Source organism: Nicotiana tabacum, chromosome 6, assembly GCF_000715075.1.
Source record: "Nicotiana tabacum cultivar K326 chromosome 6, ASM71507v2, whole genome shotgun sequence".
Taxonomy (NCBI): Eukaryota; Viridiplantae; Streptophyta; class Magnoliopsida; order Solanales; family Solanaceae; genus Nicotiana; species Nicotiana tabacum.
Window position 1 is genome coordinate 139,462,845 of NC_134085.1, and position 13,819 is coordinate 139,476,663.

The 13,819-nt window shown below is 32.1% G+C and overlaps 1 protein-coding gene across 1 annotated transcript; it reads right to left on the reverse strand.

The window, feature by feature from the left end:
- Positions 1–8,423: 8,423 nt before the first annotated feature.
- LOC107786122 (protein SGT1 homolog) lies at positions 8,424–12,751 on the reverse strand. Its single transcript, XM_016607559.2, has 10 exons — positions 12,490–12,751; positions 11,722–11,791; positions 11,135–11,259; positions 10,641–10,803; positions 10,228–10,324; positions 10,066–10,131; positions 9,796–9,934; positions 9,531–9,610; positions 9,325–9,429; positions 8,424–8,744 (listed from the first exon to the last, which is right to left on the reverse strand). Exons 1-10 carry the CDS (start codon positions 12,647–12,649, stop codon positions 8,637–8,639), a joined length of 1,113 nt encoding a protein of 370 aa, XP_016463045.2. The 5' UTR covers positions 12,650–12,751; the 3' UTR covers positions 8,424–8,636.
- Positions 12,752–13,819: the final 1,068 nt, after the last annotated feature.

Here is a 13,819-nt window from a genome sequence, read left to right on the forward strand (position 1 = left end):
TCGAACATTAAATGCAAAGTACATATTTTTGGTGATTTTTTCGTTTTTTTGTAAAACAAACCTGTTTAATTAATTCCTAAATTGTAAAGTTAAATCCTAAATGCGCATGCAACACATATTTTTGTATTTTTCTTAATTAAAGTAGAAATAAACATGCACAAACAAAAATACAAATAGATCACAAACAACACAAAACCATTTTATTTTGAATTTTTGTGGGTGTAGTTCTTGTAGGGCAAAAATCACGTGCTCACAAGGGGAGTAACTACACGCTGCACTCTTTTCCTTATCCAAGGTTTTGTCCCACTGGGTTTTCCTGGTAAGGTTTTTAATGAGGCAGCAAGCAATGCATATTATAAATAACTATGTACATCCCAATTTTTTTTTTTGTAAGTTTTTAATGAGTCACATTATCTTACATGGACATCCAAGGGGGAGTATTATGAATAGTTTGTACATTGGATACTACTTTGGATACTACATTGGATGCTACATTGGATGCTCATGTTGTGAATAACTTAAAGATTAAATTTCCTACTTTATGTCCATCATCTTTACTTTTTATGTCTATAAAAGACTATGTAATTGTAATGGAAAAATACACCAAAGTGAAAGAAGAAAACACTTCTCCCTTTTTTCTATCTCTTCTTATTTACATTTTATTATAATAGTTTTGTAATTTTTTATTTTATTCTGTTGTTGGAGATATTTTCAGATCTCCGCTCGATCCTAGTGAGTGTAATCTTATTATTGGTAATATTTAAACAAAGGTTTGGCGACTTCGGGGGCAAAAGAGAACCAATCTTGTGAAATATTAGTAATGATCCTCACTTGATTAACTTTCTTTTTGTTGAGCCTACAAATTACTTTAATTTTTATGTGAAGGCTCACAAAAGGGAAAGCTGCCAGGAAGTTAGACCCTTGACACAACCGGTCCACCACACTTGAGGATCTTAGGTGATAAAGTTTCTATATTTTCTAAGTCCAAAATTGGTGTATATGAGATTTATTACTTTTAGCGTTTTGGGCTTTTTAAAATACCTAATTAAGGGACATTTGTATCTATACCCACTTTTTGTGTCACGTTTTAACTTGTGCTCGCTTTGCAAAAAAAAAACTGCAAGTGTACCCGCTTTATCGCATAACTTCAGCATACGGGGCTGAAGTAGCAAAGGCAATCACGCAAAACTTCAGCATTCTAGTAGTCAGTCCTGAAGTTCAGCTCTAGAGCTGAAGTTTTTGTTTTGTAACTGTCGAAGTTTTTGTTTGTAACTGCGAACTTCAGCTGCTGAAGTTTCTGAAATTTTTGTTTTGTAACTGTCGAACTTCAGCTCTAGAGCTGAAGTTTTTGTTTGTAAGCTTCAGAAGTTTTTGTTTTGTAACTGTCAAACTTCAGCTCTAGAGCTGAAGTTTTTGTTTGTAACTAGCGAACTTCAGTTCTAGAGCTGAAGATTTTGTTTGTAAGCTTTAGCTCTAGAGCTGAAGTTTTTGTTTTGTAACTGTTGAACTTCAGCTCTAGAGCTGAAGTTATTTGGAAGCTAGCTTTAGAATAGGATCTGCTCAAATAAGTTTGGGATCCATCCATCAAACAACTTGCAAGTTTGTTAAAATCTTTGGGGTAAAATCTCAGCACTGGGCTCAAGAATTTTTATGTGCTAACATACTCAATTTAGCTTTACAAGAAACAACTTTCACCTTAATAATATTTATCAAAACAACCCAAAAAAAAGAGAAGTAAATAAATGCAAATTAATCATCCCTGATTGCGAGAACAAATAATGAGCTCTGTAATACGATTAAAATGCAAAGACGTCGTCACTTAACAATGGTATCTTGATAGTTTCCACTCATAAAAGGAACTATGGAAAATAATTTCTTTTTTAATCATATAAAGGTACAAGAGAAAGTTTTAACTTTTATGCACCAACAGTGTAAAAGAAATTTTACCTAAAAAATAATCTGCACCAACAGCAGCAGAAGAAAGAAGAAGAAAACGAAGGAGGAGGAGAAACAGGGCTGAAGTTATTTAAAAAGTGGGTACAAGTTCAAAGTTTTTAAAAAAATGGGTATAGGTTAAATGGGGGCGACCAAATAGGGCGCCCCGTGCAATTTTTACCCTAATTAATGGGGGATTTGCATCTATACCCGCTTTTTGGGTCACGTTTTAACTTGTGCACGCTTTGCAAAAAAAATTACAAGCGTACTCACTTTTTCGCGTAACTTCAGCATACGGGGCTGAAGTAGCAAAGGCAATCACGCAAAACTTCAGCATTCTAGTAGACGGGCCTGAAGTAGCAAGTGTGTTGAACCATGTGTGCTGAAGTTTTTGTTTGTAATTGCGAACTTAAGCATAGTAGCTGAAGTTTTGTTCTCTATTTGCTGAAGTTTTTGTTCGTAACTGCACTAAATAAGCTGAAGTTCTTTTGTCCTGGATTCATTACTTTTGTCATTAAGTTTTTTCAAAAACTTCAGCAGAAGATGTTGAAGTTATTTAGTTCATTTATAAAAATTTCAGCACTAAATAAGCCGAAATTTTTTTGTCCTGGATAGTGCTGAAGTTTCTTTGTCCTGAATTTATTAATTTTTGTCATAAAGCTTTTTCAAAAACTTCAGCAGAAGATGCTGAAGTTATTTAGTTCATTTGTAAAACCTTCAGCACTATATAAGCTGAAGTTTTTGGAAAAGCTTTCTAACATACTAGATAAATAATCAGATTGCCAATAGTATCTAAATCATAAATTTTGAAAGCAATAAACGTGAAAAGAACAGAATTATCATGAAAATAATCACTAAATGTGACCTTAAACTTCCTGTACATGGAAATATTCACAAATTATTGTCTACTAACTTGCGTAATTATTTATAATTTATTTTTAAATAATCTGATACTCATGAACTGAAGTTTCATAGCAGCACCAACAGCAGCAGAGGGGGAGGGGGATAACTTTGAGGAGGAGAAGGAGAAAGGGGGCTGAAGTTGTTTAAAAAGTGGGTACGAGTTAAAACTTTTTTAAAAAAAATTGGTATAGGTTAAATGGGGGCGACCAAATAAGGCGTCCCGTGCAATTTTTACCTAATTAATTCAAAGGTTAAGATACTTTTAGTAGCAATCTTATTGTACTTTGGTGATGATTCTTTCTTAACGCTTTTTATGTTTTCATGTGAAATCTGTCATGCTATACTTCAACATCCTTCATTTCTCTGTGTTTGAAGATTGTATTTCACCCGGAGGATGGTTGAAGTGTTGTGATGAGATGAAAGGTCCCCTAGCTGGGGATGGACTAGTTAACCATAATAAATATGCCAAATCACCTTACCTCTGACCAGCTTTCTACATATACTTGGAAAATCTATATTTATCTATATTTATATTAAAATCACGAAGGCTTTTAGCGAAATGTCGTTCGCCTTCTTTACCTTTAAAAATTAATTTTATATTGGACAAAACTGTCATATAATTAGTTTTCTAATATTTAGATTTTGAAAGCAATTTTGAAAGCTACTATATATTTTATTATTAAAAATGTTCCTAATTTAAACGAAATGCGTTGGAAGCCCTAAATTTTTGGACATTACAATCTATTAGGAGCTGAAATAGAGAATAGGTAAGGGGGAAAAACACAATCTATTTAGATTTTTCTTTATTATTTTTTGAGCCAAGCGTATTATTTTTGTTCTATAGTATACAAATATTATTAATTCTTCCGTTATCTCACTTTGGACTAACGCCTTCTGAGTTATTATATTTTCATACTTTTAATACAAACTAGTTTCTTTGTACGTGCGTTGCACGTGTACCTCGCGCTCATCAATAAATAATTAAAAACAAATAAAGCATAAATTATTTAAAAAAATAATAGTTTACACTAAAACAAATGCAATACTTTTTAATACTAAAAATTAATATTATTACATTAGCATAGTAATTGTATTCAATATATCCAAGATATACAAACACGATAAAAATATATAAAAAAAGAAGAATTCTCATATTTATCATGATTGAAGAGAAATCTAATGAGTGTTAACGGTCAAGATCACACAAAAAAAAATCTCTAATGACAATTCAGAAAATATAGGGAACTGTCATTTGTTGTAACAAATGCAAAATGAGAAACTATTATTTCATCCTTATTGCTTCAAGTTTGAATTATTTTAATTAACTCTTAATACTATATTATCACCGATTATATTTTATTTTCTGATTGCTTTTACCACGAATGCTCTTTTTATTGAAACAGGTTTATGTATCCTAAGAGTTTTTTCACTTGAATTTTTTTAACTAATATGATGAATTTAGAAAGGAATTGGATAGAATTATTTTGTTAATTAGTTAATTCAAATTATTTGCTCTCAACATTAACGAAAATAATTTATTTTTATTGATTCAAATTCTTAATATTAGTTCACCCAAATTTTAAATATTTAACTATAATTATAATTTTATTTACTATAAATTATGTGTTAAGGGATAAAAAGTCAATCTGATAGTTTACTTTTGGATATTTGTGTTTGCAGAATTATTAGTATTACCAAATACTTTTCTAGTCTCTCCCTCTCTCTTTTATATTTTTAAATAGTATCTTAGTATTTTAATTTAATTATTAAGCATAATTTTTAAAGATATTATACAAAAAAATTACTAAATAGAAAAATATTGTTTGGAGAGAAAAGTAGTTCAAATTTAATAGTATGAACTATTATAGTTCACATATAATAGCATGAAAGGAATTATAATTATGTTACATTATTCAAATAAAATAAATTTATGTAAGATAATTAAAATATTAATTGGCTTTCAAGTCCAAGATAAAGATTTAACAAAAATAATTAGGTGCAAGAAAGTGATATCTTTTAAAGTATTAACCTTTATTTTACATGTATATTTGCACATTTTATTCATGATAAAGCTTTCTTGGTATTATTTCAAAATGTTGTAGTTGATATTTTTACAACTTATACGAAAACTAAATGTGGGAAAGTTATATTACTTATTTAAAATCCTAAATGCCTTTTAAATATTAGGCATAACGTTGCATGATCTATTAATTACTTTAATTTCATTAAAACACACGTTAGTTTACTCTTTTTTCTATAGAATCTACATCCACTAAAAGTAATATGAAAATAATTATAGTTACGTTATATATGGAGTTTAAACAAGGAAAAAAATATATGTATGGTAAAATACTAATTAATATTAAAGTCCTAAAATTTAGGATTACGTACCTATCACAAATAAGGAAAGATTTAATAATCAAAATCTTAGCCAATTTTAGAGTTCTAAATATTAGGGAATTAATTAAATGACTATTTTATCCAATGTGAAATCTATTTTTAAAGAGTAAAAAAGGCGAACAATATTTCGCTAAGGACCTTCGTGCTTTTAATATAGTATAGATAAGTATAACAAACCAAGAACCTTTTAGACAGTTTTAACATGCAAACTAATAAGCTTTTAGACAATTTCAATATGTTCCACAAAAAAAGTTTAAGTAAAAAAGATACCGTTACTGATTCCAACTAAGGATTTTAGCAACAAGTAAATAAATTGGACAATTTCTTTTTTACCTTTCAAAAAATAGATTATATCAAACAAAATTAGCATTTAATTTTTTTATAATATTTATGACTTTAAAATAAATAAATATTTTGATTATTAAAATTTTCCTTATTTGAACTATGTAAGAAGTTCTAAATATTTAGGAGTTTGAATTCAATTACGATTCTTTACCGTGTATAAAATCTTTCCTTATTTGAAATATGTAATATAGGTATAATATATACCTTCCATGTTCTTTCTCCTAAATTAAAACAAAAGAACACGGGTTTCAAGAATTATTTATGTTTTACCTTAGTATCTTTTTAGTTCTGCGGGTAGAGAGGTCGTTGAATCCATAATTGGTTGAAGCATTTATTTTTATTTTATTTTATTTTTGAGAAAATATCCAACATTCAACATGATGTAGAGCTTCGAATACTACATGAATTTCTTATCTTCTAAAGCTAAAAAAATTATGCGGGAATCTCGCTTTGGTATATCTATTGGAAAAGCCTATGGTGTTTTCAACGCAGTAAGTTGTTATTCACATTCTTATTGCATGTATGCTTATATATTTGCATATTTTATTATCTTTAATCGTGCGTTTATTATGTATTTCATTAAATTTTGATTTTCTTGATGGGATTAGATTCCTGATAAACACGGTGACGATTGATGCATTCTTAGTACTATTCCATTTATTTTTGGTATTTTTTATCTTCAACATTAGAATCAATATTCTTTTCAAATGAGCTTTTTTGGATTGAGGGGATGTGTTTACGCTTTTGATTTAGGATTTCATATCACTTTGACTATCCATTGTAAGGGCGTAAATATTATGACGAGGTTACTCATTTATCACACAGATAATCTTCCCAAAATTTGACCTCATAAACTGAGTCTTTTTAGGAAAATAAATACTAATGTTATATTTATATGTACTTCTTTTCAAATAAAATTGTAAGGTTGCGCTCTTATCAAATAGTGATAAAACGAAAAGAGATGCATAACTAGCGACTTTGAGCTTGTGATTTTTGTACATACTGGTTCTTGATTCTTGATTTTCTGTCGTTTAATAATTTAGTTATTTAATCATGTATAGTTTAGGACCACAATTTCCTTTATGGTGCTTGATTTGGACTTTATAATTAAGTAGCTCTACTTTGTTCTTTTTGCTTAAGTTATTTCATAAGTTATTGCACGTGTTCCCTATATCAATAAGTATAAACTTTTTAAAAATCACACAAATAAATAAATAAATATTTTTGTATCAAACATGTATGAATTATAAAATAAACTTTTGTAAAAAATTACATTTATTAAACATAAATTATATATTTTTTGTTTCAGAGAACAATGTAAACTACCTCTACGCCAAATCTATGCTCAGTCTGAAAATTATTATTATTATCTTATAAAACAAGAGACAATAAATATTATAGAACTATTTGAAATATATTTTAAAAAGATGTTTTGAAAATTTTTTATGATGGTTGAAGGAACAGAAGAAAAGTAGAAAATTGTTATTCTTAGTGGCGTTGTTTTTCTAGAAAAAATGGAAATCGAGTTCAAAAACTTTGATTACTCACATATAAAATCTTTTCTTCACGAAACTGATCAATATGTTCGAATAATCAAATAAAAGGAATTTTGGCACTTAATCCATCGGAAGACTTATGCGAGACATAGGTTCTTCCTTTATTAGTAAGTGAAAAAGAATATTCATCGCTTTCGACTCACACTTTTTTCCTCTAATTTTCAGTTTACAACTCAAAGATATTATGTGTAATTTTTTACCCTACGACTAGTATGTAAAAATAGCTCGGGCTAGCCAGTTTTCGGACTGGTCATTCAAAAAATAGCCAGCGTTTGTAAAGTCATTGAAATCTAGTCACTATTTTACTACAACACGGAAAGTTCCAGCATAATATACTGGAAATTGGATCACATGTGTATGAACTTCCAGCATATTATGTTGGACCGGTATATTGTATTGGAAGTTTAGTATATTATACTGGAGTATGCTAGAACTCCAGTATAATATATTAGAGTATACTGGAACTCCAGTATAATATTCTAGAGTTCCAATATACTTATGCTGGAACTTCAATATATTATACTGAAGTATTTTTCAGATTTTGGACAGTATTTTCATTCAAATTTATCTTTACATGAAAAATGGCTAAATTTCGATTACTTTTAAAATTGTGGCTATTTTTGAATGACCACTTTCAAATCTCGCTATTTTTTAATTTGCTCAGGAAAATATAGATTCAACAAGAAGAAAAGTGCTATAGTGAAATGTTTGCTCTGTGCGATTTATTCAGCACTGAAGAGGAATTCCCTTAATACATTGGTAACTTAAAGTAATGCGTTGGCGATTTAATTTCAACATTTGTATTTTCAAAAACCCAAGAATTTTCATGTGCTTTGAGCAATTTCATATTAACTTTTCTTTCTGGTTTTATGAAAAAGAGGGAAAATTTTATAAGCAGCTTGCTCAGTCAAAGGTATGAACAAATTTACCACAATTAGTGTTGGTGCTGAACATCATCATCATCCACATCTATCTCTATGATCCTCATTTGGAGATGTCCAGCTGATGATTTTTCTCGTCCTTGGAATCAAAATCACCAGCGCGATAAATCTCATTACAGCTCTCTCAAACTAGCTGGCTGCTACCTATCGGCTTTCCTTGTTTCACAACCGTGATATCTAATGAAGTTTATGCCTAGCAACCACCCACAGAAGGGGAAAGAAAGGGGGAAGGGGATGCAGTAGACTTCTCCTTCTTTCTTTCACTGTATAAGTGCTGAGGGAGGAAGAGGATTAGATGTACTTAGAAAAAGAAAAAGGAAATGCAATAAAAATAAATACCGAGTTGAAAAACACCCAAAAAAGGGAAAAGAAAAGCAGTCCATAACTCCGAAGCCCTTACAAAAGGTCAATTCTGTAAGCGAGTTCAGGAATCTCAATCCACAGCAGAGATCAAAATTTCCACCTTAAAAAAGAAAATATGGACAAGTTCTTCTACAATCAATACCAAAAATGACAACCAAAAAAGACGTCACAAAAGATAACAGGAGCTTGACTTCTAGATTTCCCATTTCTTCAGCTCCATGCCATCTGGAGGGCTTCCTTCGACCTTCTTTGCACCGACTTCTTTCCAGTTTGTAGACAGAACAGTTCCATTAGATTCCACCTGAGAGGCAGCACGTATACGAAATATATTACTTTCCACTTGTGTGTGTGTGTAGCAAAGAAGATTTGCAATCAGTATACCAAGTTTACAAGTCGGTCAAAGGACAACAAACTAAATCTAACATGCATCCCTTTACAGGGACGAGAAATATTGAAATAAGCTACAGACAGCTCACACAGATATTACTTCCGAAACATAAGAAATGGTGCAGAAGGATAAGAAGTGTTACGAGATGTTCTAGCGATGAAGGTATTTAAAAAGAAAAGATAAAGAGAATTGCAGGTGGGTAACTCCTCAAAGAAAATGCAACAGGGATAGCTAAGTACATGCGGTATTCCAAAGCACTCCCCGAAGAAGACTGTGTCCATAAAACCAGAGACAATTATGTTCATCACAGAAACTGTTAATAGGTAGGCGATATATCATTATCCGGTGAAGTCAGTCTCATAAGTATCTCATGTCAGATCCCCATAATTATTGGGTTTCATATCAATAGAATACTGCACTCATATTAACATCAAAGCATCCCTATATAAAAGTGTATATTAACATCAAGTATATATACAGGCACCGGACTTACAAAGGATTTCATCATGGCTCTTCTGGTGTCCTCATCGGCATCTTTGTAAATGTCTCGGAAAAATTTGTTCAATGCTGCATCTCCATCCAATTTTTCGTCTTTTTCCTGGAATACAAACCAGCATTGAGGGACTTAGAAACTAAACTGCATAGAAGTTTAGAACAGCCACCCTATTGTGGTCTATTAATCAAAGACACCAAACAGACCTCCTTTTTCACTTCAGCCTCTAATTTATCCCAATCCACATGTCTCAATTTCGAGGAAGGATAACTAGGCTGGGGGGCATCTGTAAAATGCAAACTATAGTAAGCTTTGCTTCTGAATAAGTGTAACCAACAAATTTGGTAAGTTCGCTGGTCATTGTAAGCAGTCCAATGGTGAAGAAAACAACTGAAAATTGACAAATACAATGAAGGGGAAAGAGGAACGGCTGATAGCCAGAACAACATATTACACAAGCAAGCAGGTTACCTGATAACACATTAGGCCTCTGCACTACAGCAGCCTCTCTCATATATTCGAGAGATGTCCAGTGTAAGGGTTCAGCTTTTGCAAGGCGGATCTCAATTTTGGTGGACATCACTTCGTATCGGCATTTTGCAGGTGTTATCTGCATATCAAGAGACAAAATTACAAGATCACACAGTAAGCATCTTCTATTACTTAGGCAACAATTTGTCAGAAATTTTAAATGGAGCTCTGTCCAGAAATATCACAGCTATATTTTAAGCTTAGGCTTACCTTCCCAAACAACCTAGGCTGGAAAGAATAAGTTTCGTCACCCGGCACATCAATGCTAACACTAAGCTGTAAAACAACCAAAGAAAGAAGATGAACTTGCTTCGTCATCCAATTATTTTAAATAAAGATATCCCAACAGGATCAAAAAAGGGTAAAACATACTATTTGTTCACCAAAGTCAACAACAACATTCTTGGCTGGTATTCCCTTGGCAAATATAGTCACCACCACCTCCTCTGGCTTCTGGTAAAATTCATGCCTGCAGTTACATACATTAGATTATCCTGTGTTTTCCACAAAAGAATACCCGAAAGAGGGGGAAAAACCTGTCCAAAAGCTAATCACAAGATTGCAGTAATCATTATTTTAAAAGGACAAGGTTGCATTAATCATATATGTTTTTTTAATTAAGAGTAATCATATATGTTTAAAACATAAAAGCAAATAATATTGTGCAAGTACCATCTCAAACTTATTCCCGCATTTGATAAATAATTTAACCTATCAAAGGAAAGTACAATGCCAGAGTTACTGAACTTAACACTTCACTAACACGGCAAAGGTTTTGACCTAACCTGTATTTTGGTCTGGCAGCAGATCCTTGATAGGACAGGTTGACAGTTGGTTGAGCATCTTTAGGCGCAACAGCAACATTGTCCAAAGACTCAGATGCAAGGGGAGCTACGACATTTCCCGAGGTTTTATCCACCGACTGATTAGGTAGTTCTCCCGCTTCCTCTGAATTTAGCCAGCAAATATCATCAATTAGTTTTACTAAGGATCATGCGACTTCCAAAATCATGCAAACCATTATTATAAGATATGAATGAAGCATTAAGTGTTCCATTAGCATAGCAACATCATTATACACATAAATAACCACAATAATTTCAAGAAAACTGTAGGTTCTATTAGTTTTGAACTATAAACAGCCAAATTTCTCTTATTGTCATAAAACTGCTTGTTAGTGCAAAATATAGCACCAAGTCACCATAGATGCCATGAGTTGGTTAGAATTGACAGGATTTGTGAAATGTGAGAAGAGCCAGCTTCAAAGGCAGTAAATTACCTGCAATGCGTTCATCACATTCTTTGATTAACTTTGTGAACCTTGACTCTGCCGGTGCTAAACTAGCACCAGTTTCCAAAGCTGCTTTTGCAGTTTGGTACTCTTCAAGCTTCATACAGGCCAACCTGGAAAAGCACCAAAAAAGGAAATTAATTCAACAACACCATATCTAATGACACAGCACTGACAGATAACAAGTGCTACTTCAAAAAATAATATTGTTACACTTTGACTTCGTTATTTATCAAAAGTGTAAAAGCTAAGAAAGTATAATAACAATAACATGGTAATGTAGTAACATATTTCGGGGGGAGGGGTGAAATGGTGTGCGGTTGTGGGAAAAACTCTGATGCTGCAGCAGTCTTCTTGGAGGATGATGAAAATCAGACATTGAACAAATCAATAAATCATGAAATGACGAATCTTGATTTCACCGTCAGCTATCGTAACATCCTAAGAAGTTAGATGAGCTAGAAAAACATGTGGTGAACAGGCATGGAACACCACAAAATTCAATCAGCAAACTTACAACAAAATTATACCATCACCCCATAAGAAACTAAAATAGAAAGGTTATTAACACTCACCCCTTACGCAAATATGCTTTTGACATTGAAGGATCTAACTCAATGGCCTTGTTCGCATCAACAACAGCTTCTGCTCATAGGGAAACATGATTACAGTTACTACCATGCTTAGAAGTTATAACTAATAATTGATAGGCGTCACAATTAACAATATATAGTGAAATAGGATGCTCTATGCACTGATGCAGACATAAAAGAGATGTCTTTCCAGGATGTTACACCAATGAACTTCATGCAAACTTATAAAACATTATAAATCTAACTAGAAACTCCACAGATTAAATTTCAACGACTGCAGATTCCTTAGTTACTGACTAATGGAAATAAATAAGAAGAAAGTTAGGGTTTTGCTTTTATGAATCCTCTATTCATTCGGGTCTATTCCCGTCCATCTCGTTCTGATACTAGATAATTCACTTTTAAGCCAAATTAGGATTCACGAGATTCTCTAAATCTGACACTTATCAATAAACAGACATACAGGTTCTAAAACAAATACCGGATCTAACACAAGTGTACCAACAACAACACCAAAACCTGAATCCTAACTACCAGGCTAAACGAACAATCCACCAGTGCCCACGCACTCAAGTAGAAATAACCTAAAACTTTTACAAATTCAATAAATCGTAGACCGCAATAAAAGCACAGAATAATTCAATCAGCGCCGTTTCTTACTAATTTGTATCCTTTGTCAGTCAATTTACCAGTAAATTAGCCACCAAAAAAAGAAAGAATAACGGATTAATTAGAGAGGAAAATGGATACCAGTGAAGTAGTTGAGTTTGATGTTGGCCTGAGCACGGTCGGCGAAAAGCTCAGCGTTCTTAGGAGTCATGGCGATTGCTTGAGTGTAAAGGTCAACGGCGAGCTCAAAGTGGTCGTCGATGAAAGCTTCTTTAGCCCTAATCTCCAGATCGGACGCCATTGGAAGGAGCACAGAAGAAGTCTCTAGAACAAGAGGGAAAAGAAATTGGGATGGATGGATTGAGACTATAGAGATTCTTTGGCGTATTAAAGCTCCCCAATGTATATAAAGATCAATAATTGGGGTTTGTATTTGTATAATAAGAATAGGAAAAGACTAAGAAAAGGGTTTAACAGGTCAAGTCTTCGCCAACTATTTAAGGAAGTATTTATTTCTTTTAATTTTCACGAAAAGAAAAGGAAGTATTTATTTCAATAACAAGTACGTATAAAGTTAAATCGTTTTTACTTCCCTTTAGTTCCATTTTTTTAGGTAATGTGAATAGTAAATTATACAACAACAACAACAATAACACTCTTAATAATATGTCACACTGTGGTTTTTGAGGAGGGTAATGTATATGCAGACATTACCCCTACCTTGTGAGTAGGGGTATTCGTCGGTCGGTACGGTACGGTATTTAGATATTTCGTTCGGTATTCGATTTCTTAAAATGCTATACCAATACCGTACCTAATTAAATTCGGTATGGTTCGATTTTTCTCCTTTCGGTTTCGGTTTATTCGATTTGGTAATTTCGATTTATTCTGTTTATTCGGTTTGAATACCAACTAGTGCATAGAGTTATAGACTGTAATATTCTTAATTAAAGTACTCAAAAGTACAAAACTAAAAATGTTTGTTGACGGAAATTTTGTCCAAAACTAGCAACATTCAAGATCCAAATGGAGTGTTGCTACATACTTCTTGATCATCAAATACATCGAGGAGATGCATATCATCTTGCGTTCGAGAAATACGTTGGTTAAGCCCTAGAATCACGGAGAACGATCTAGAGAGAAGAATCAAGGGAACAAACAAAATTGTACCCGCACCATTTTATCAACAAAATTATGTTTCTTCATATTTATATTGTGGTTGCAATTTATTTTTGTATCACAATTAATTTGTTGCAAACACCTCGATGTAAAAAACTTTATTCTTTTCAACGCAAGTTACTTGTGCTTGTAAGTAGCGTATAATTTATTCCCCATAAAAAACTAGTCAAAATAATTTATTATACGCAATTTATAGTTTTCTTCAATTTTTATGCAATTTTACTTATTTTAAAATATTTACTGTAATTATATTATTTTATGAAATATTAAAAATTAAATATCTATGGCACTT

What these genes read in the sequence shown, in the direction of transcription:
- LOC107786122 (XM_016607559.2), bottom strand. Translation starts at nt 12,649, where the DNA reads ATGGCGTCCGATCTGGAGATTAGGGCTAAAGAAGCTTTCATCGACGAC. An exon ending in CAAACTCAACTACTTCACTG is followed by an intron (nt 11,792 to 12,489) that starts GTATCCATTTTC and finishes CCCTATGAGCAG; the next exon opens with AAGCTGTTGTTGATGCGAAC. An exon ending in GAGGCCTAATGTGTTATCAG is followed by an intron (nt 9,611 to 9,795) that starts GTAACCTGCTTG and finishes TGCATTTTACAG; the next exon opens with ATGCCCCCCAGCCTAGTTAT.